General features: G+C 41.6%; 1 protein-coding gene across 1 annotated transcript in view; it reads right to left on the reverse strand.

The window, feature by feature from the left end:
• LOC121147499 (glutamyl aminopeptidase) overlaps positions 1 to 19,971 on the reverse strand; it is a 76,425-nt gene extending 56,454 nt beyond the window's left edge. Inside the window, exons 1-3 of the mRNA XM_040967380.1 lie at positions 19,286 to 19,971; positions 6,517 to 6,658; positions 4,493 to 4,624 (exon numbers count right to left, since the gene is read on the reverse strand). Coding sequence (XP_040823314.1) covers positions 4,493 to 4,624; positions 6,517 to 6,658; positions 19,286 to 19,971 — 960 coding nt within the window. The remainder of the gene's footprint in view (positions 1 to 4,492; positions 4,625 to 6,516; positions 6,659 to 19,285) is intronic.
• Between the last annotated feature and the right edge of the window lie 358 nt (positions 19,972 to 20,329).

A 20,329-nucleotide genomic window follows, 5' to 3' on the forward strand; every position in this document is an offset into this window, starting at 1 on the left:
CAGAAGCTAGGAACTCCATCTACTGTTTCCCAAGGTGTTGATTAGTAGGAAGCTGGATTGAAGAGGCAGAACTCAAACCCAAGCAGGCCAGTGTGAGATGCAGGCACCCCAAGCAAGCAGCCACACCTGGTGCATCACAGTGCCCACCCTTGGTTTCAACTGTTTAAGGGAGACAGTCCACGGAGTTCTGAAGGAGGCTGCGAGCTCTGGTTGCCTCCTTTTCGAAAGAGCCAGTAAGAGATGAGGAAAGGGTTCTTAAAGTGTTCAGTTTCAAGCCTCACTTTCAGTGAATACCTTTGACACGAGGCCTCTAGGAGGTTTCAAATGGGAATTTGACTTATTTGCCAGGCAGAGAGATAAAGAAAGGCAGAGATTAATCCCCAAATATCCACAATGTCCCAGACTCTGCTGAAATTGAAGTCAGAAATAAGATCCAGATCTCCCCTGTGAGAGAGACAGGAGCTCATTACTTGAGCCATGACTGTCACCTCCCAAGGGCTGCACAGGTAGCAGGTTGGTATCAGGAGCTGGAGTTGGGAATTAAATGCAAGTGCTCCAATGTACCACAAAATGAGATCCTTAGCCGGTGGCTTAACTAATAGCCTGAGGAGTTTTGCTTCTTTTATTGAACAGATGATCAAAATGTGATATGATGGTATTAGCTTAATTTCCTTCCCAGAGGATAATTTCATTAATTCAGAATCCATTTAAAAAAAAAAAAAGAAGAGTCAGTGAAGAATATTTACGACAGGCAGGAATTTTGCCATATTTCAATTTATGGAAAATCCTTTATGTAAACTGCATCCTTACAATCCAGCTAACTGGTCCAAGATCTAAAGACTTACTCACCTAATGAGGCTGCCTTACCAATAAAGGTCCTCAGAGGATTTATTACTGCAAATTCAAGCTCACGGTCAGTATTAGAAAATAACTGAACATTTAAGGTCTTCTATTAATTGGTGCAGTATTCTTATTTATGAAACTATATCATCATTAGTGGAATGTATAGCTTGTCTGCTTTGTCCTGGCATTACTATCAAATTTTATTTTAGTGTTCTAAGACCTTGCTGGGCTACAACTCCATTGGTGAGTGTGAGAGCTGAGACTGGATGGTGGTGGTGGGTGGTGACTGATCTGGGGAGGGGCCAGGCTGGGCTAGGCACAAAAGAAAGCCAAAATGGGTACAGATGAACTGGGCTAGGCTTCAGCAGCTGCTGACAAGTACTGGGTCTGGGTGTGAGTCCTGTCAGTCTGGATGACAATATTCTCCAGCAGGTGCAAGATCCAAAGCTGGGAACTGGCCCGATAGGGGAACTGTGGGCACTCCCTTAGTGGGCTGCAGCTCCTGCTAGTGAGAGTGAGAGTCAGGGTTGGGTGTGGGCCAGGCTGTTCAAGGTAGCAGCACCCATTGGCATATGTGTGGGCTGTCTTGGGGCAAGTTGAGCTGAGCTAAGCTGGATTACCCATTTGATACATGAGAGCTTATAGTACGTGGGATGGACTGGGATAGGCCACAGCACATGCAAGCACATGCAAAAGCCATGGCTGGGAGTGTGCCTGGAGGTTGGGCCTAGTAGGGATTATTGGATGTCACCCCAGCTAGGCCATGGTACCGGCTGGTGTTCGTGAGGACCAGGCTTGTGGCAGGCTGGTTTGGACTAGGCCATAGAACTTATCTGTTCATGTGAGATATGGAACTGAGTGAAACTGACCAGGCAGCTTCATCTACCAATATATGCATTGGCTAGTGCAGGTAACAGACTCCACCTGATCCTACAATGGATGACACACTTAAGAGTCAAGTCTGAGGTCATCTCAGGTGAGGCTTCTTGGGGGACTCCCCAACTGGATCACTAGACTCAAACCTTGGCCATAGGAAAATCACAAGCAATGTATTCTGACTTTGGAATGCATGTGAACTGAATATGCACCTCTCAACCCCAATTTCAGTCTATTAAAACCTACATTAGTAATGCTTGGGGAGCCCAGGAATTAAGCAATAACTGCCAAGATGGTTGCTTGGTACTTTGCTATACTCTCTTCCATGACCCCAACGTCAGTGACTGACTTTGTATGCATTGAGTGAGGGAACCCAGATTTGAGGGTACCATAACACCTCCAAACTTGAAGGGAAATAACCTGCAACTGCAGTGTCGTTTACCACCATGAAAGTTATATTGAAGCAGCATATGTGGCAAGGGAAAGAAAAATGTAGATGAGTCATCATGACATTTAGCCTCTTGAAATAGGATTTGGGGGCCAAGTGCTATAGCCCAGTTGAATAATCTTTCACCTGCAAATGCTGACATACCATGGGTGCTGACTTGTATCCTGGCTGCTCCACTTCCTATCCAGCTCCCTGCTTGTGCCCTGGAAAAGTAGCAGAGGATGCCCCCAAAGCCATGGGACCCTGCACTCACAAGGAAGACCCAGAAGAATCTCCTGACACCAGAATTTGAATCAGCTCAGCTCTAGCTGTTACAGCCATTTAAATAGTGAACCAGTGGATGGAAAATCTTTCTTTTCTTCTCTCTGTAATTGTGTTTCCAATGAAAGAAAGAAAGAAAGAAAGAAAGAAAGAAAGAAAGAAAGAAAGAAAGAAAGAAAGAAAGAAAGAAAGAAAGAAAGAAATTAAAAGAAAGAAAGAAAGAAGGAAAGAAAGAAAGAAAGAAAGAAAGAAAGAAAGAAAAAAATTAAAAGAAAGAAAGAAAGTAAGAAAGAAATTAAAAGAAAGAGAAAAGGAAGGAAGAAAGAAAGAAAGGAAGGAAGAAAAGGAAGGAAGAAAAGGAAGGAAGAAAAGGAAGGAAGAAGGAAAGAAGAAGAGAGAGTATTTGGTAATTATATAGCATGCTAAAAATTCACAAGCAGGGTGCCTCAGTCTAGCCCTGCTGTAAATAAAAGCATATTTACATGCTAGCCTGTTGCACAGAAAACACAGAGAGAAAGAGAAATACCCATCTCTTTTTACCCAAGATTTGTGAAGAGGTGAAGATATTTACAAAACAAAACAAAAAACTATTTTACGAAGGTATAGCATGTTTGGAAAAAGATTTCAGAGTTTAAGTCTCTATCATTTGCCAGCTGGATCTTCAGTGACTTCAATTCTTTAAGCTTCAATTATCTTATTTGTGAAATTGCAGTATTGAGTTACTCCTTTTTAAATTACATTGCAAATATTATGAGGTTTAGATATATGGATATATGGCACCGGGATGGACTAATATCCCAGGCATAAGCACCTGAAGAGCTCCAAGATGAAAAACATTTATTAGACTAGAAAATACTTTTATTTTTCAAAGGAAAAAAAGATGACCTAGTCATCTTGATTAAAAAAGTAGGTTTTAGGGCCTGGCATGGTCGCTTAGCAGCTAAACTCCTCACTTTGCACACACCATTATCCCATATGGGTGCCAGTTCATATCTCTATGGCCCTGCTTCTCTTTCATTTCCCTGACTTGGGACCCTGCACCCCCAAGGGAGACCCAAAAGAGGCTCCTGGCTCCAGATCGGCTCAGCTCCAGTTGAGTGAATCAGCAGACGGAAGTTCTTTCTCTCTGTATTTCCTCTTCTCTATATATCTGACTTTGCAAAATAACAATAATAATAATAAATAAATAAATCTTAAAAAGTAAGTTTTCTTAGTTTAAAAAAATGCTTCTGATACCTTGTTGCTATTCTGTTTTGGATTATATGAAGGATTGGCACCTTAGGTTGCTTTGTACTTGGCCACTCAAAAGCCGTTTGTCTAATTTGAGTCTCCTTCCTCTTTGATCTTTACCTGGAACTTCATGCTAAGACATACACTCAATCATTTCAATAAATTGGGTATGTTCTGGTTTTTTTTTAATATATTTCTGCTGGTGAACTTAGGAACTGGCTTTTGAAACAGAGTGAATTTTTTCCTCCTTGAATAATGTAAGGCCATGCATCTCCATGTGTATTGTGCTTGTTTATTTTTAACCTGTACCCTTTTAGCTTAACATTTTCTACATTGTTCAATGTATTACCAAGTATACAGACTCTGGTGACTAATAGGCTTTTCTGGCCTGTTTTGTGAAAAGCAAAAAAAAAAAAAAAAAAAAAAACCCACGAAAACATAAGAAATTGGGACTGGTGTGATGGCTCAGTGGTTACATCCCTCACCTTGCATGCGCAGGAATCTCATATGGACACCGGTTCATGTCCCAATTGCTCTACTTGCCTTCCAGCTCCCTGCTTGTGGCCTGGGAATGCAGTCCAGAACGGCCCAAAGCCTTGAGATCCTGAACCTGTGGGAGACCCGGAGGAAGCTCCTGGCTCCTGGCTTAGGATCAGCTCAGCTCAGATTTGGCCATTACAGCTACTTGGGGAGTGATTCAGCAGACAGAAGAGCTTTCTGTTTTTCTTTCTCTATAAACTGCCTTTCCAATAAAAATAAATTTTTAAAAAAATACAGAAGAAAGTGAATCACAAAGTAATAGGTATCACATTTTGAAAACACAATGGGACTCACAGGTATTCCTCTCTTTGATGTTCTCTGTACAGCCGTGAACTGATGTACCGCAAAGCACACCAGGTAAGTGCTCATGGGGACAGACTTCTCAAAAGTTGTTCGATACCAGTTGCTATCCACTTCCACTTGGTTCTGTTGAAGGCAAAAGATAATCTTTATTTACCAAAGAGCAATCACAGACATGGTAAACAAATGGTTGCCCCAAGTCTGCTTTCTAGTCAAAAGTCCCCTGTCAAAAGTTTGGGATAAAATTACTTGTGCCGATGTTGAAAAGACTGAAGGAAAATTCTTTTTGTTGTTAAAACTGTGAAAGAGGGATTGTATATGCTATGTGAGACTCCTCAGAGAGAAATAAAATTTGACTGTGAGATCCACTGAATAACTTTATCTTTCTGCACTAAACACACATTAAGGATCATAATATTTTAGGGGGATACTGTGATGTCTTCATGGACAGTCCTAGAGAAAAAACCCAAGCAGGTGTTTGCTGACTTGATTGGCAGAGAAAGGCAATGGCCATATCAGGCCAGAATGTTGCCACATTGAAGATTCAGATTATGGTTGCTAAGATCATAGACTGGATTGCTATGCACAGGCTGAAGGAGTCCACTGCTTGATACAATTAGTGATCCATCTGGACGTCTTGGTCCATGCCAGCTTTAATGTCCTTCCTGCCAGTTATGAATTCTAATATTTCAATCAGAAGTACTTGCTACCGTAGTTTAGACATCTCCACATCTCCTGTATACACTCTGTACATCACTTTCTAAGTGGCAGCTTTGAAAGGGGATTAAGTAGGAGAAGCTGGGCTAGAATTGATACGCATGTGCATGTGCTTATAGTAAAGTGTGGAAGATCCAGCCAAGTTACTTCAGGATAAAACCTATTAGTCTTCCTTTTGATCTCCCAATGACATGCAACACGCACCTTCATCCAGGACTTTTTCTGGATTTAGGAGAAGGTGAAACTGCTAAATGGGAAAGTCCTGTCCTAAGGGCAATCTGAAGCAGAGGTTGGTAGGTTGTCTATCTTCACCCCGCGTTGCTTCCATTCATTTACACCCAAGTATCCCGATGGCATTATACTCTGCTCTAGTCCTGTGGGCTGGCGTGTCTATATTATAAGTTTACCGTTCGACTTTCTTGTTCAATCAAAACTTCATTTTTCCAGTGTTTTACAGTGGAAGAAAACAAATTCACATTGAAGCATGGGGTGTTGATAAGCATTTATGCTTTAAACTTCTTATTCTTTAGTTTGTTTTCATTTTTTGCAAGGAATGTTTCATTTATAAGTCAGACATACTAGAAATCAGAGTGTAGAAATGAGTTTCCTTCTGGGAAAAAGTGTCATTTACACCTAAGGATGAGACTGACGCTTCTGGATGAAGTGTGATGAAGCTCCACCCCGGGGTGATGGCTCTGAGATCATGGCTTACCTTGTGGCCCACTTGGGGCATGAGGAGTGCTACTTACAAAGAGCCGAATGTTCATTAATAATCACACAGGCAGAAATTAATATAGGCAGACATTACTATAAGCTCTTTTAAAATATTTAACAAATACTTCCTGCTTACTGGAAAAATCTGTGGGCATAGTGTCCTCTGGACTTGGTTTTTACAACCCAGATTTACTAGTTTACCTTCCTAACAACACTGCTTATATTCAACCCCAAGCTTAACGCACTGAGTAGGCCCTGAAATATTTATAAGTCTTTAACTCCTTTACTCTGCTACGCTTAAAGGATTTGGACCGTTAGGCAGCACCCAGTGATTGTATCTGTATGCTTTCTTACTCCAAAATCCCATAGTGGCTTTCGTTTTAGATCTAGACTGTGATATTTCAAGTCAACTTGTAGGATTCAAAGAAAAAGATATTGACAACATGTATTCTCGGTCTTTTACATAAAGTATGAGTGCACATGTTGTTTTAGAATAGTTTCCCTTCTGCAGAAAATCAGATAAAAACTATCAGATGTTATCCACAGACTATCATTATAAACAAAACACATGAAGAAAAGATACTCACCGCTACTGGCATATTTGAAAGTGCTTTATATTCCTTGGGGTGGATGATAGATATGGTATAAGTTGCCTTTTTGTTGGGCTCATCGAAACAGGGGAAGGACTTCCTGGCATCTGTTGGTTCATGATCAGTAGCCGCTATGCTCCTTTAGAAACAAAGACACAAACAGACAAAATGGATGGATGCTGCCTCTGGGCAGCCCCCATGCTTCTTCATATTCCTGGAGGGGAAAATCTACAGTGTAAAAATAATAATTACAGTTTGAAAAATTTTGTGTGTATTTATTTGAAGGCAGAGGGAGAGTGAGAGAGGCAGAGAACTTCCGTTTGTTGGGTCACTTATTAAATGCTTTCAATAGTGAAGATTGGGTCAGCCTTGGGGCAGGAAACAGAAACTCAATCCAGATCTTCCAGGTGGAAGGTAGGGACTCAGGCACTGGAGTCAAGTGGCTGCTGTCCAGAGTGTGAAGTAGCAGAAAGCAGGAATGGAAGCTGAGATGGGGCTGGAACACGGGCACGCTGCTCCAGGATGTAGTCACTTCAAGCAGCGTCTTTACTACACGAAAACCCCACCTCCAACTATGGCATTTCTTAAAGCTGGGTCCATCCAGCAGGCTACCAAAGTCATCAAAATCATCCCAGGAATTTTTTTAAAACACATACTGAAAACCTTAGGGCAAACGACTTAAGATCTTGATTAAGATATTTAAATATTTTGTCCCCAAACTAAAAATCCAAGAAGCAAAAACAAATCCACTTAGGAGCTATCAGTCTCCACACCAAAGCCATTGAGCAACAAGTAGATAGCACAAAGCCAGAATCAGGGGTTTATTTCCAACTGCCGTTAGGACAAGTCCACAGCTGTGTTCTGTCACAGAGGAGAGGAGGACACTGCAGTCTCTGGTCCTGGTCCTCAGTGGCACATTCTTTCTTATTTATGTTACACTAGGGACAGCCCTGCCCTTTTCACTTCCATGCAGAAGCAGTGCTGAGTAATCCCCCAGATGAAGTAATCTTTGCTGGTTTAAAGCTGACTTTTGAAAAAAGTGAGTATCATTCTTTTACCTCTCTAACTGGGCATATACTTGCATTAACCATAATGTTCATTTCCATGATCCTATAATTTCAAATTGAAAATATTTTTCCTGAATCATTTTTAAATAAACCTATATTTTTTAAGTGTAAGGATATTATAGCAAGACAGTATGACTGGATATTATCTCATTAAAAAACTAACAAAGTAAGAAGCATGAAAGAAAGGAAGGGTAAATAAATGCTGATTTACATTTATTAGTAATTAGTTGAATGAACATATTTCGCCCTTTAGGATTCTTAGGAACTAAGAAAGGCATAATATAAGGAATCCCAAGCTCAATTGTTAAATCATTCACTTAACCTAAGAATGTGTCCTTTTTTTTGAAGTTGATTTTACTTATTGGAAAAGTAGAGTTACAGAGAGGTGGGAACACACACACACACACACACACGTGCACACACACACACACACACACACACACACAGATCTTCCATTTCCTGGGTCACTTTCCAACTAGGACTGGTTAAGACCAAAGCCAGGAGCCTAGACCTCCTGTCCAGGTTTTCTCCTGAGTGACCTGGACCACCCCTGGCCATTAAGGCCATCTCAGGAACATCTCTTTGTCCTCACAGTGGATTATTTACTGATAATTTTAAAAAGAATCATGGTCGTGAACACTCATCAATGTATGATAAAACAAGATAAAAATTTGATGAGAAACTAATTACAAAAAATCTTCAGAAAATTGTTTATAAAGATAAAAATTGTAACTTGATAATGGAGAAATCTGTTGGCCACTACCCTAAACAAGTGATGAACGATGGACCCAGCATCGCTAATAATAGCACAAAGCAACAGGATGTGTCCCCTGGTGTGATTTCCTAAGAAGAACACAGGATCTTTCTGTGAAATTCCTGACAAATGTTACACTTGCATGTTTAAATCGTGAGTAAAGTCAGGCACACTAAAATTGAGGGACATTCTCAGATAACTTTTCTGTACTTTTCAAAAACATCAACCCTTGAGAAGAACAAAGAAGGGCTAGGACACTGGTCCAGTTTGGGAGAACCTAGAGGGACTACAGAGCAGACTCAGGAAAAAAATCAATGCAAAGAACATTATTGAGTCAATTAAGAAATTGACTATGACCTGCAGAACCAACAATTGAGTGTGTCACTGATAAATTTCCTGATTTTGGTAACTGTAGTGTGTTCGTCTCAGGGAATGCTCCTATCATTAGGAAATGCAGTCTCATATCAAGAGGTAAAGAGAAATGGTGTCGCAATGTACTCTGAAGGAAGAGAGAGTGGTAACAGTGGGTGAGTTATTTCCAGGGGTTCCTTGTACTAGTCCTGCTAACTTTTCTGTAAGTTTTAAGGGATTCCGGTATCAAAACATAATTAAAAACCACAGCTATGATGTTATTCTGTAATAGAATAGTTATTGATTAGTTAGTGATATAAACAGCTTAGTCAACTAAAGTTAACAGCTTGTAAGTTGCAGTAGATCGCAAACACAGGAGTATATAGAGAACCTAAGATTTTCTAATAAGATCCACCAAACTCCAGCTGAATATTTAGTCATGTCTTTTTCTCCTGGATTCTTTTGGTTTCTAATTTCTTCCAGAGGCAAAGGAAAGAATCGCTGCCTGCAAGGATGTTTCCATTTAATCGCATCTCAGATATACCTCAGCTGATTGATGAGCAGGTGGGTGTGTGCATGTGTGCCACTGGATGTGGGGGTGAGAGCGAGCAGGAAGTGGGACAACACAAGCCGAACTAACTGCCACCAGGTAGCACTGTCAGACACTGCACCACTCTCTGCCAATGCTAGGTAAGGATTCCTGCAAACCCAGGAGACAATTTTCAAACCTTCTCTCCCTGTCCCTTTTAAAAAGAGAACATGCTTGAGCGTACACAGAATCGCCTTCTGCAATTCGAGCATTCTGAGCATGTCCGTGCACATGGAACGGAAGAATGCTGGAGATCCTGGACAACAGTCAACCAGAGTTAACAACTCAGTAACAGTGACATGGACATACACTGCTGCAGGTGAAGTGACATTCATCAACCATAGGGCTACAAAATATCGCACTTCTTAAAATCTGCAGAGCCAATAAAATTTTATCGAGAAAACCCTCTTTAGAAAATAAAAGTTCTTGGATTTTAGCTACAGTGTGTTCTTGATTGCGTCACAAACCTTTTGGCTTTGTGTCTTCCACCATAGAGCATGGTGCCCACAGCACATATAGTTTCCTCTCAGGGTCATGGGAAAGGAGAGGAATTAGATCACAAATGATATTGGTATATTTGAAGCTCCCTTAATTCACATGTTAAGGGGCTGACACTGTGGCATAGTCGGCTAAGCTTCCACTTGTGGTGCCAGTATCCCATATGGACACTGGTTCAAATCCTGGCTGCTCCCCTTCCAATCCATATCCTTGCTTCTGGCCTGAGAAAGCAGTGAAGGATAGCCTAAATCCTTGGGCCCTTGTACCCACATGTAATACTGGCAAAGCTCCTGGTTCCTGGCTTCAGAATGGCTCAGTTCTGCCATTGCAGCCATTTGGGGAGTATAGCAGTGGATGGAGGAGCTCTCTCTGTGTGTCTCTCCTTCCCTCTGTAACTCTGCCTTTCTAATATAAATCAATGGATCTTAAAAATTCACATGATGGGATTAATGTACCCCCACCTTATTTCCTCTAAGCCTAGAAAGCACTTTATTCTCTCTTGTATCGCACTTTACACATTGTAACATCTCCAAAATTCACTAATTTAACTGGAATATGAACTGAATCAAAATTACTTGAGATATATATGTTTCAGGGAATATAACCATCTTATTTTTTAAATGGCAACCTTTTATTTTTCTCATGAATTTCTCAATAGCTCAAAAATTCCCTAGTTATAAAAGTAATTCAAAGAGTTTGTAGAACAGTGGGATTTTAAAAATAAAGATTATTTTGGTACCAAAAGACTTTTAAATCCATGTATAATCTTTTTTCATAATATGAATTTTTCAAAGAAAATTCTGTCAAGTCACAAATCTTTTCTAAATATTTGTGAATTTGAGAGTAAGATATGTGACATAGCAATACAAAACGATCTTAGAATACAACGTTGGGAAGATTTTGCCCACCAATCCAAACATCTTGAACCAGGTGTTTGGCTTATTCACATCCATATTGGAATGGTGAGCTCAACTCCTGGCTGTTGCTCAGAATTCTGGCTTTGTGCTAAATTGTGCCACAGGAAGTATACCCTGTCGCTTCTGTGGAAGACCTGGATGGAATCCCCAGATCTCAAGCATTTGGGGAGTAAAATAATAAATGCAAATGCATGTGTGTATGTATCTTTCTTTGTCTGCTTTTAAGGTAATTTTTTAAAATGTTTTTTCTTTGTTAAATCAGGTGAACTGTGTAGCAAATGACTGGGAAAAGCCAAACCACAGAGGATGTTCAAGAGTATGGGTAGGGAAGGACACTAGGGCATGTCATGAAAATGTACTGAGGGCAATCATTTTTCCATAAGAGCTGGATGCCATGTTAATAAGTCACTTACTAAACCCAACACACTAAAAATTATTCTAGGTAGTTCATTAACTCACAGAAGGGAACAGCAAATGGCATCTGGTTCTGTGAGTGCGTTAGATGAAGGCGGCTTTAGAGAAAGGTGAAACCAAACAGGTGAGCAAGAGCTCGGTTTGCTGCCAGTCAACTTTAAGCACAATCCTAAAAGCTACCCGGTAGCTCATAAACCACCTGCTGCACTATCTCCAGCGAAGGTACTCAGGCTGTTCCAGCAATCTCATAACTCAAGCCAGCAAAGTCACCAGCAGGCCTGGGTGAAATCCTTAAACAAAGAGTTCCACCATTACACAGGGTCTGTGCAGAGAAAGCGAAAAGTTCCAGAGCCAAGCAGGGGAGCTTGTCTGGTCAGACTACCCACCAAGACAATTTAGATCTCAATGTATTTTTCTCAGTTTGAATTGAGCCACTAATTATTTAATTTCATCAAACAGTTGCTTTTCTTCCATGGGAAAAATTACTCAAAGTCAAGAAACGTTACTTTTTGTTTGCTTGCTTCCAAATGCAAGGAAATTACCAATGACATACAAAAAGAAATACGTTCTTTGTTGATAATGGAATAGTAGCTCAACGTAGCAATATAAGAACACTAAATAAACAGAGAAGCATCTAAAATTGCAAGATCAAAACTACATATACATGAGGAGGAGCATTTGGCTTAGCAGTTAAGATAGTACATTGAGCATTTACATTCAGTTCTCCACTGCAACTTCTGACTTTCATTTCCTGTTAAAGCTGATCCTGGGAAGCAGGGTGACGGGTCAAGTAGTCCGGTCCCTGTCATCCACATGGGAGACTTGGATGTTCAGTCAGCTTCTGGTTCTGGCTGCAGCCCAGCTGGCCATATGTTGTGGGGAGTATTTGGAGGGAGTGAGCTAGCAAACAGAAGTTGTCTCTATTTCTTTCTCATAAACAATAAAACAATGAACAAAATCACATATGCTTCAGTATACACGTCCATGCAATTGAGAACACACACACACACACACACACACACACACGAGACCAGCTCACCAATGTTCCCACTCAGCTCTTAAATCGTTATCACAAACCCTAACCTTGTGATTGAAACTTAGCTAGCCAAATGCCCCCTAGTCAGCCCTTGCTAAATTCAGATTGGCTCATCGATCAGACAATAAGGTTGTGATCTTCCCTTTAAGACCAATTTATTCTGTTCTATTTGCAGTGTTAGGGATTAAAGGTGAGGGACCAATGCAATGGTTCAATTGGCTAATCCTCCCCTGCAAGCACTTGCATCCCACATGGGTACTGGTTAGTGTCTTCCCTTCCAGCTCCCTGCTTGTGGCCTGGGAAAGCAGTTGAAGATGGCCCTAAGGGACCCTACACCCACGAGGGAGACCTGGAAGAGCTCCTGACTCCTGGCTTCGGATTGGCACAGCACCGACCATTCCAGTCACTTGGGGAGTGAATCATTGGACGGAAGATCTTTCTCTCTGTCTCTCCTCCTCTCTGTATATCTGACTTTGCAATAAAGAGAAATAAATTTTTAATAAAATAAAATAAAATAAAATAAAGATCTCTGGCAATGTTGTCTGGCCCAGCATGTGCCAGAGAACACTAGCCATGTAGGAATCTATGTTAAAATATTAAAGTGTTTCTACATATTTGAGACTAACACTGTAGAATAGTAGGCTAATCTTCCACCTGTGGTACCAACATGCTATATGGGCATTGCTTCACATCTCAGCTACTTCACTTCTGATCCAGTTTATGGACTGGGAAATCAGCAGAGGATGGCCCAAGGCCTGGAATCCTGTACTCATGTGGGAGACCTAGAAGAAGCTCCTGCCTCCCAGCCTCAGCTCTGGCTGTAGCAGCCATTTGGGAGTGAAGCAGTGGATAGAAGATCTTTCTCTCTGTCTCTCCTCTCTACATATCTGCCTTTCCAATAAAAATAATGTCATCACAGAAAAGTTTCAGGAAAGGCCTGCCTTGCAGCAAGAATGAGAGTGAGGATCTGGTGCAGCGGCTGAGGCAGTACTGGGGTGCCTAAACCCTTCCCAGAATGCCTGGATTCTATCCCAGCCCCAATTCTGGATTCCTAAGGCTTTATATCCTGGGAAGCAGTAGGTGACAGTCCAAGCAGCTACATCCCTACCACCCACGTGGGAAACGTGGGTTGATTCCTGGCCACTGGGTTCAACCTGGCCCAACCATTGATCTTGTGGGCAACTGAGGAGGGAAAGGGGGAATGGAAAGTTACTCTTTCTCCAACTCAAATAAATAAATTAGTCAAAGAACAAAAAAATACTTAAAATTGTTGCCTAAATTAAATTTGCTCACAGAATTCCTCCTGTGTTGTAGATCTTTGAAATCCCAGGCAACTAAGACTCCCTGAAACATACTTTGGGAACTACTATGAAAGGGCAATTCAAATGCTGGAAAGGCTGAAGAGAAAAGAGCATGGAGCAGTGGGAAACCCTTTGGAAAGAGAACTGGAAATCTACGAAACACATGGAGGGAGAGTGACCAGGGAAATGTTCTAAAGGCTCCCATCCCATTAAATGGGATTTCTCTGACCTGCAAAAAGACTAGAAAGTAAGAGGTTGTGTAAATCTCTTAATGGTTTGAACCTTCATTCCAGTAACAACAGCCACATTTCATTGCTAAAACAGTATATGGTAGAGGCTGGCACCATGGCTTAACAAGCTAATCCTCCCCGTGGAAGTGCAGGAATCCCACATTGCTGCTGGTTCGTGTCCCACTTGCTCCAGTTCCCATCCTGCTTCCTGCTTCAGGCCTGGGAAAGCAGGAGAGGGTGGTCCAAGTCCGCAGGACCCTGCATGCCCATGTAAGAGACCCTGAGAAGGCTCCTGGCTTTGGATTGGCTCAGCTCCGGCTGTTGAACCATTTGAAAGTAAAACAATAGGTAGTTCTTTCTCTCTGCCTCTCCTTCTCTCTGTAATCCTGCCCTTTAATTGAAATACATAAACCTTTAAAGAATCTCAGAGGAAAGAATGTCAGAGTTGCTTCTTTTGTGAAGTTTAAATGTTAATCCTGGAGTTAAGTTTTACATTGAAGTGGAAAGGTCAGAAGGCATAATTTCAATTGCATACTGAAAATGCATTAACTCTGATAATTTGTAAAATTCTGTGAATACCAGATCTGATGAAGTTCATCCTAGAATATGACAGAATGGTGCCATTAACCTAAAGCCACCCCAGCAGGCCATGAATGGATTCCTTGGGTGAGAGCCCCAGGAAGCTGCATTGCCAGCAGCCTACTACTCACAGGCTTGGGAAAGAAAACTGTAGCGTAGCTTTTTTCCATACTCGAGATATTTCATAAGCGGAAAAAAAAAAAAACTTCTATTCTTCTACTTAGCTGAAGCACAATTATTGGGTGCTTGCCAGAATGTTTCTAAAACCAAGTGTGCAGTACAATCCGGTAGCTTTATTTAACTGCTCTCAATGAAAACAAACTCAGGAATACCAGCCCTCAGTGGAGCTCTAACTGAGCACTGGCCTTGCCAATGTCACTCTCATTTACTACAAATATTCTCAAGTCCAAAATTAAGTCAGCTAAGTTTCAAAATGGTAGTTTTGGGAATATATTTCATGGTCAAGTTTCACTGGGACAACAAAGTAATCTAAAGAATCAGAGGGAATACTATTTACTTGAGTTATAATGCACTATTTGATTTTTTTTATTAGGCAGAAAATAAGAGAGCCTTTCCGTCTGTTGGCTCACTCCCCAAATGCCTTTAACAACAAGGGCTGGACTAGGCCAGGCTGAAACCAAGGGCCATTGAGTCCATCTCGGTCTCCCACATTAATAGCAGGGATTTCAGTACTTGTGTCTTAAGCACAGCATCATGCATCTTTAAATATACAGACTCCAGAGCACCATCATTGACGTAAATTTTTTCCATGTTTAGGCCTTTCTGTAGGTTTAATACATTTTTCTTTTTACAAATACTGATGGCTTTACTCAAATGAAATATCTAATGCCATGTCAACCTAAAAGTAAAAGTTTCAGCAATAATAATTTAAGTCTACATATTTCCTTTTACTTCATATTACTCAAGGGTAGATAGTTTTCAAAATATGTGTTTTCCTTTACCCAAATCAGGGGCTTTAAAAAGACATAGATAGGGCCCGGCGCAGTGGTGCAGTGGTTAAGGTCCTCGCCTTGCATGCCCGGGATCCCATATGGGCGCCGGTTCTATCCTGGCAGCCCCGCTTCCCTTCCAGCTCCCTGCCTGTGGCCCGGGAAAGCAGTCGAGGACGGCCCAAAGCTTTGGGACCCTGCACCCGCGTGGGAGACCCGGAAGAGGCTCCTGGCTTCAGATTGGCATAGCATTGGCCGTTGCACTCACTTGGGGAGTGAATCATCTGACAGAAGATCTTCCTCTCTATCTCTCCTCTCTGTATATCTGCCTTTCCGATAAAAAAATAATAAAAATAAATCTTTAAAAAAAAAGACATAGATACTTTTATATATTGTTGGCAGATATATATCTTGGAATGTATTTGAAAATTCAGTTTTCAAACACCTACACATAACACACATGTTGATGTTACACTTGTATATATACACACATGCAAACATTCATACATAGTTTTGGACAATTTTCTAGCAATTTTTGAATAGAAATATTACAAAATGTTCACAGTTTTTTATAAAGGTGTTCATTGCAATGTATTAGGTCTCTATTGGTGAAAAACACGAGTAACCTAAATATCTATATTTAATAATAAAAAACAATTGAGCCCAATGTGGCAGCCTAGAGACTAAAGTTCTCACCTTACACACACCTGATCTAATCCCAGTGGCCCTGCTTCTCATCCAGCTCCCTGCTTGTGGCCTGGGAAAGCAGTCAAGTGCGACTCATATGGGACCCTGCACCCTTGTGGGAGACCTGCAAGAGGCTCCTGGCTTTGGATCAGCACCGTTCTGGCCATTGCGGCCACTTAGGGAGTAAATCAACAGACAGAAGATCTTCTTCTCTGTCTTTCCTTCTCTCTGTATATCTGACTTTCCAATAAAAATAAAATAAATTAAGAAAATAATAATATAAACAAAATTGAGTAGGGCCTGGCACAGTAGCCTAGTGGTGAAAGTCTTCACCTTGCACATGCCAGGATCCCATATGGCTGGCATTTCGTATCCCAGCAGCCCCACTTCCCACCCAGCTCCCTGTTTGTGGCTTCGAAAAGCAGTAGAGGATGGCCCAAGGCTTTGGGACCCTACACCAGCATGGGAGATCCAGAAAAGGTTCCTGGCTTCTGGCTTCAGATCAGCTTGGCTCCAGCTATTGCAGCCACTTAGAGAGTGAACCAGTGGTGAGAACTTTTCCTCTATCTCCTCCTTTCTGTTTATCTGACTTTCCAGTAAAAAACAAATAAAACCTAAAACACTGAGTATATAGTCATTCAATGGTCTAGTCATCAATTCTTTTGTGGAAGAGCAAAAAATCATGTTAAGCTCTGCAGCTATATTGAAAAAGCATCTTACACAATACTGTACACAGCACACTAAAGGTATGTTTAACTGTGTCCAGAAAAGGTATTGAGAGAATATCCATCTGCATGTTAGCAATGAATTTACTCAACGAATGAACTTATGCATGGATTTTCTCACAATTTTATCAGTTTTACAAGTCTTCTGCACTGAATGCATATAATTGATATGCTTGAAAAACAAAGTAAGTGTTACAGATTTCTTGGTGTACAGTGCCTTTTCATCTAGAAATTCTTGTTTTAGGATAATACTCTAACATAATAAATAGATACACACACGAAGATGAATTATAACTATATTCTCCTCTGGCTTGACTGCAATAATAATAGGAGCAAATTAAAAACCCAACAACATGGCAACAAGTTTTTAAAATGACAGTGCATTCATTCAAGAACGTATCATGCAATCTTTAAAATCAGATTCTCAAAAATATTTAAGAATGAGAGAAAATGCTCATGATACACTATGGCAAAAGGTAGATAGGTGGGGGGCAGACAGACCCAGGACTACTACAACTGTGACTGCTCTAGAAGAATATGTTAACAAGGATTACTACTAGATCCATTTATTAATACTCTGTTGACATTGCCTCCTTGTAATTGCTTATGCTTTCAACAATGTGATTTTTCTTTTTTTATTATTATTTTATTTTATTCTTTTTTCTTTTTTTAATGTATTTTTTATTGGAAAGTCAGATATACAGACAGGAGGAGAGACAGAGAAAGGAAGATCTGTTCACTGATTCACTTCCCAAGTGACCGCAATGGCCAGAGTTGAGCCGATCCAAAGCCTCTTTCAGGTCTCCCATATGGGTGCAGAATTGCAATGCTTTGGGCTGTTCTTGACTGCTTTCCCAGGCCCCAGTAGGGAGCTGGATGTGAAGCAGGGTTGCCAGGATTAGAACCAGCACCCATATAGGATCCCAGGATGTTCAAGGTAAGGACTTTAGCCTCAAGGCTACCACACCGGGACCCAACATAATTTTTCTAAACAGAAAAAGTAAACGATTGATAAGCTTGCTTTATTGCTAACAATATTAAGATAACAGATTACTAGGAGCATGAATCCTCTAAGTATTTTTTTCCAATTTGTCATGTCAACATAAAGACACTAAAAGATTTATTTAAGTTTCTGGGTCTCCCTAAAAAACAACAGAAATGTTTCCACTAAAGTTGTCCCTCACTTTTTTAAATACTTAAAACAGAGAGGAAAAGGATATTCAGGGAGCTGGTCCTAGATTCAAATTTTCAAACAACAGTACTAGGCTTTCTTAATCGTTCACTCCTTCAGAATCTCAGCAGGCAAAGGTCAAAGTAGCTTCAAAGCCATGGACACCTGGGGCATGGTGTACCCTGCCTCCCTGAACCACAGGCTGCCTCCACAGCATGAAGACAAAGGTTTTGACTACAACCAGAATTTTTGTCTTTTACATAGCTCTGGTAATAGCCACTGCTTATTATGAGTTACAATGAAAAAAAAAAGGCGGAGAGCAGGGAAGGGAGGGAGGGAAGGAGGAAGAAAGGAAGGAAAGAAAGAAAAAAAGAAAGGGAAGAAGTTAGGGAGGGAAGGAAGGAAGAAAGAGAAATGAATTTCTTACTTGGAGGACTATAGAGAAAAATATTTCTCTGTTCTTAACTACTTAATACATCTTTCATGGTGCAGAAGTTTGACCATTACGATTGCATATTGCATAATGAGCACAACACTAAAATTCATCCATGGCTGATGCCACTGTGTGAACCCAATGAGTGAGTGTCTCCTGAAAGCACGTGTATAAAACATATTTCTAGCTATAGGAGGCAGGGAAAGGCACAGTCTAGTCTTCCTTCCTCGAGGCAGACCCAGAGACATTTCCCGAGGCCAGCACAGTGGCATAACATATTAATCCTCCACCTGTTAGCTCTGAGATTCTGTATAGACACTGGTTCATATTCCAGCTGCTGTACAATCCAACTTATGGTCTAGGCAAGCAGCAGAGGATGGCGCAAGTCCTTGGGACCCTGCACCTGAATGGAAGAACTGATGGAAGTTCCTGGCTCCTGGCTCCTAGCTTTAGCATTGTAGACATTTGGGGAGTGAACCAGTGGATGTAAGATCTTTGTGTGTCTGTCTTCTCTGTAAACTACTTTTCCAATAAAAGTAAATTAACCCTTTAAAAAAAGACATTTCCCTCATCTCATGTAATTTTTCAGTGTCTTTTCTCCATAAAGATGGATAAAATGATCATTGACATTGATCAGCTTTGTTTCACTTACTCTGCTATCACCGTAAAATTTCAGTTGGAGCAACCCAGCACAGTAGTACTGTAGACTTATTCTCTGCCAGGTAGCGCCAGCATCCTATATGGGCACCAAGCATACCTATTTTTTTTTTTTAGTATCCAAAGTAGTTTATATAAGTGTTAAGTATAGGATGCTGTGCATTTTGGTCTCTCCTGATTCTCATTTTTTACTCTGTGTAACTGGATCATTGCTTTCAAGTCTGTTGCTATACTTGGAAAATACAACAGGGTCAAAACGGTTGCTACCCAGATGATCAGGCTGCGTTGAAACCTGGAGATAAAGATCAGACCCAAGAACTAGTTAAAAGGTGGACAGTAAAAAGAAACAGAAAGCAGATATGTGAGTTTTGGAGAAATAAAGCAAAAAAAAAAAAAATCATCTTTACTTGGTTTGGCCGTTCTCCGTATACGTAGTTCTATAGAACCCCACGAGGGAGCCATTGAGCCAGCCGGCGAACTCCAAGGTCAAGACGTAGTAAGTATTGTCCGTGGTGGCTGAAAGCTGTTGTGCTGCCTCGATCACCAGATATTCGTGGGTTTCATACTTAAAGCACTGCCTGACTTGCACCTGCTCGCCAGAGGACCTCCTCAGCTGCGGCAGCTGGGTGATCCTGGTCTCCCGCAGGTGCAGCCACAGGTGCCGGCTGGGCTGAGTCAGGTTGATGGAGATGTTCACGGTGCCCGTGTATGTGTCCTGCTCCAGCTGGGGCTTCAGCTCCAGGTCATAGTGTACGGGGTTAATGAAGTTCGGCAGCCTGAAATTGTTCCACTCCCCGCTGCCATCTTCACTGGCAGGGCACACCTCCTGGATCGGTGGAGAAACGGAAGGGCTAGCAGACGGAGTTGGGCTAGCAGATGGAGCTGGGCTAGCAGACGGAGTTGGGCTAGAAGACGGAGCTGGGCTAGAAGACGGAGCTGGGCTAGAAGACGGAGCTGGGCTTGTCCCAGAATCAGCCGAGGAGTTACACGGTTTGGTCAGGCCCACGGAAAGTCCTACGATTAGTCCCACAGCCACTATCACGGCACAGATGATGGCCACATGTTTCTTTCCGATGCTGCACATATTACACATCACGTTTGTTTCCGAAGTCAACTGTTCCACATAAGAGAATGTTAAATTTAACTAAGGTCAGCTGATTTCCTTTTTCAAAGAAATTGAAGGAGTCTCCTGGTTTGGCAGCCGTCTTGCGCTTTCCCCACAACTCTCCCTCTTCCCTCTCTCTTTCTGGCTCTTCTCGTTGCTCCCTGCAGGCTCCCGCCAGCTGCTCAGGGAGGAGCAGGGAAACAAAGGGGGTGGGACAAGGGCTCCACCAGAAGAGCTCCGCTGGAGGCAGAGGACTGGCCAGAGACTTGACGCAGCTCCCCTTAATAAACGTCTCCACCCTCACCCCTCCAGCACTGCAGTGAGTTAAATATAAATCAGGGTTGAG

This window comes from Ochotona curzoniae, unplaced genomic scaffold (assembly GCF_017591425.1).
Source record: "Ochotona curzoniae isolate NIBS_2020 unplaced genomic scaffold, NIBS_Ocur_1.0 scaffold_4506, whole genome shotgun sequence".
Lineage (NCBI taxonomy): Eukaryota > Metazoa > Chordata > Mammalia > Lagomorpha > Ochotonidae > Ochotona > Ochotona curzoniae.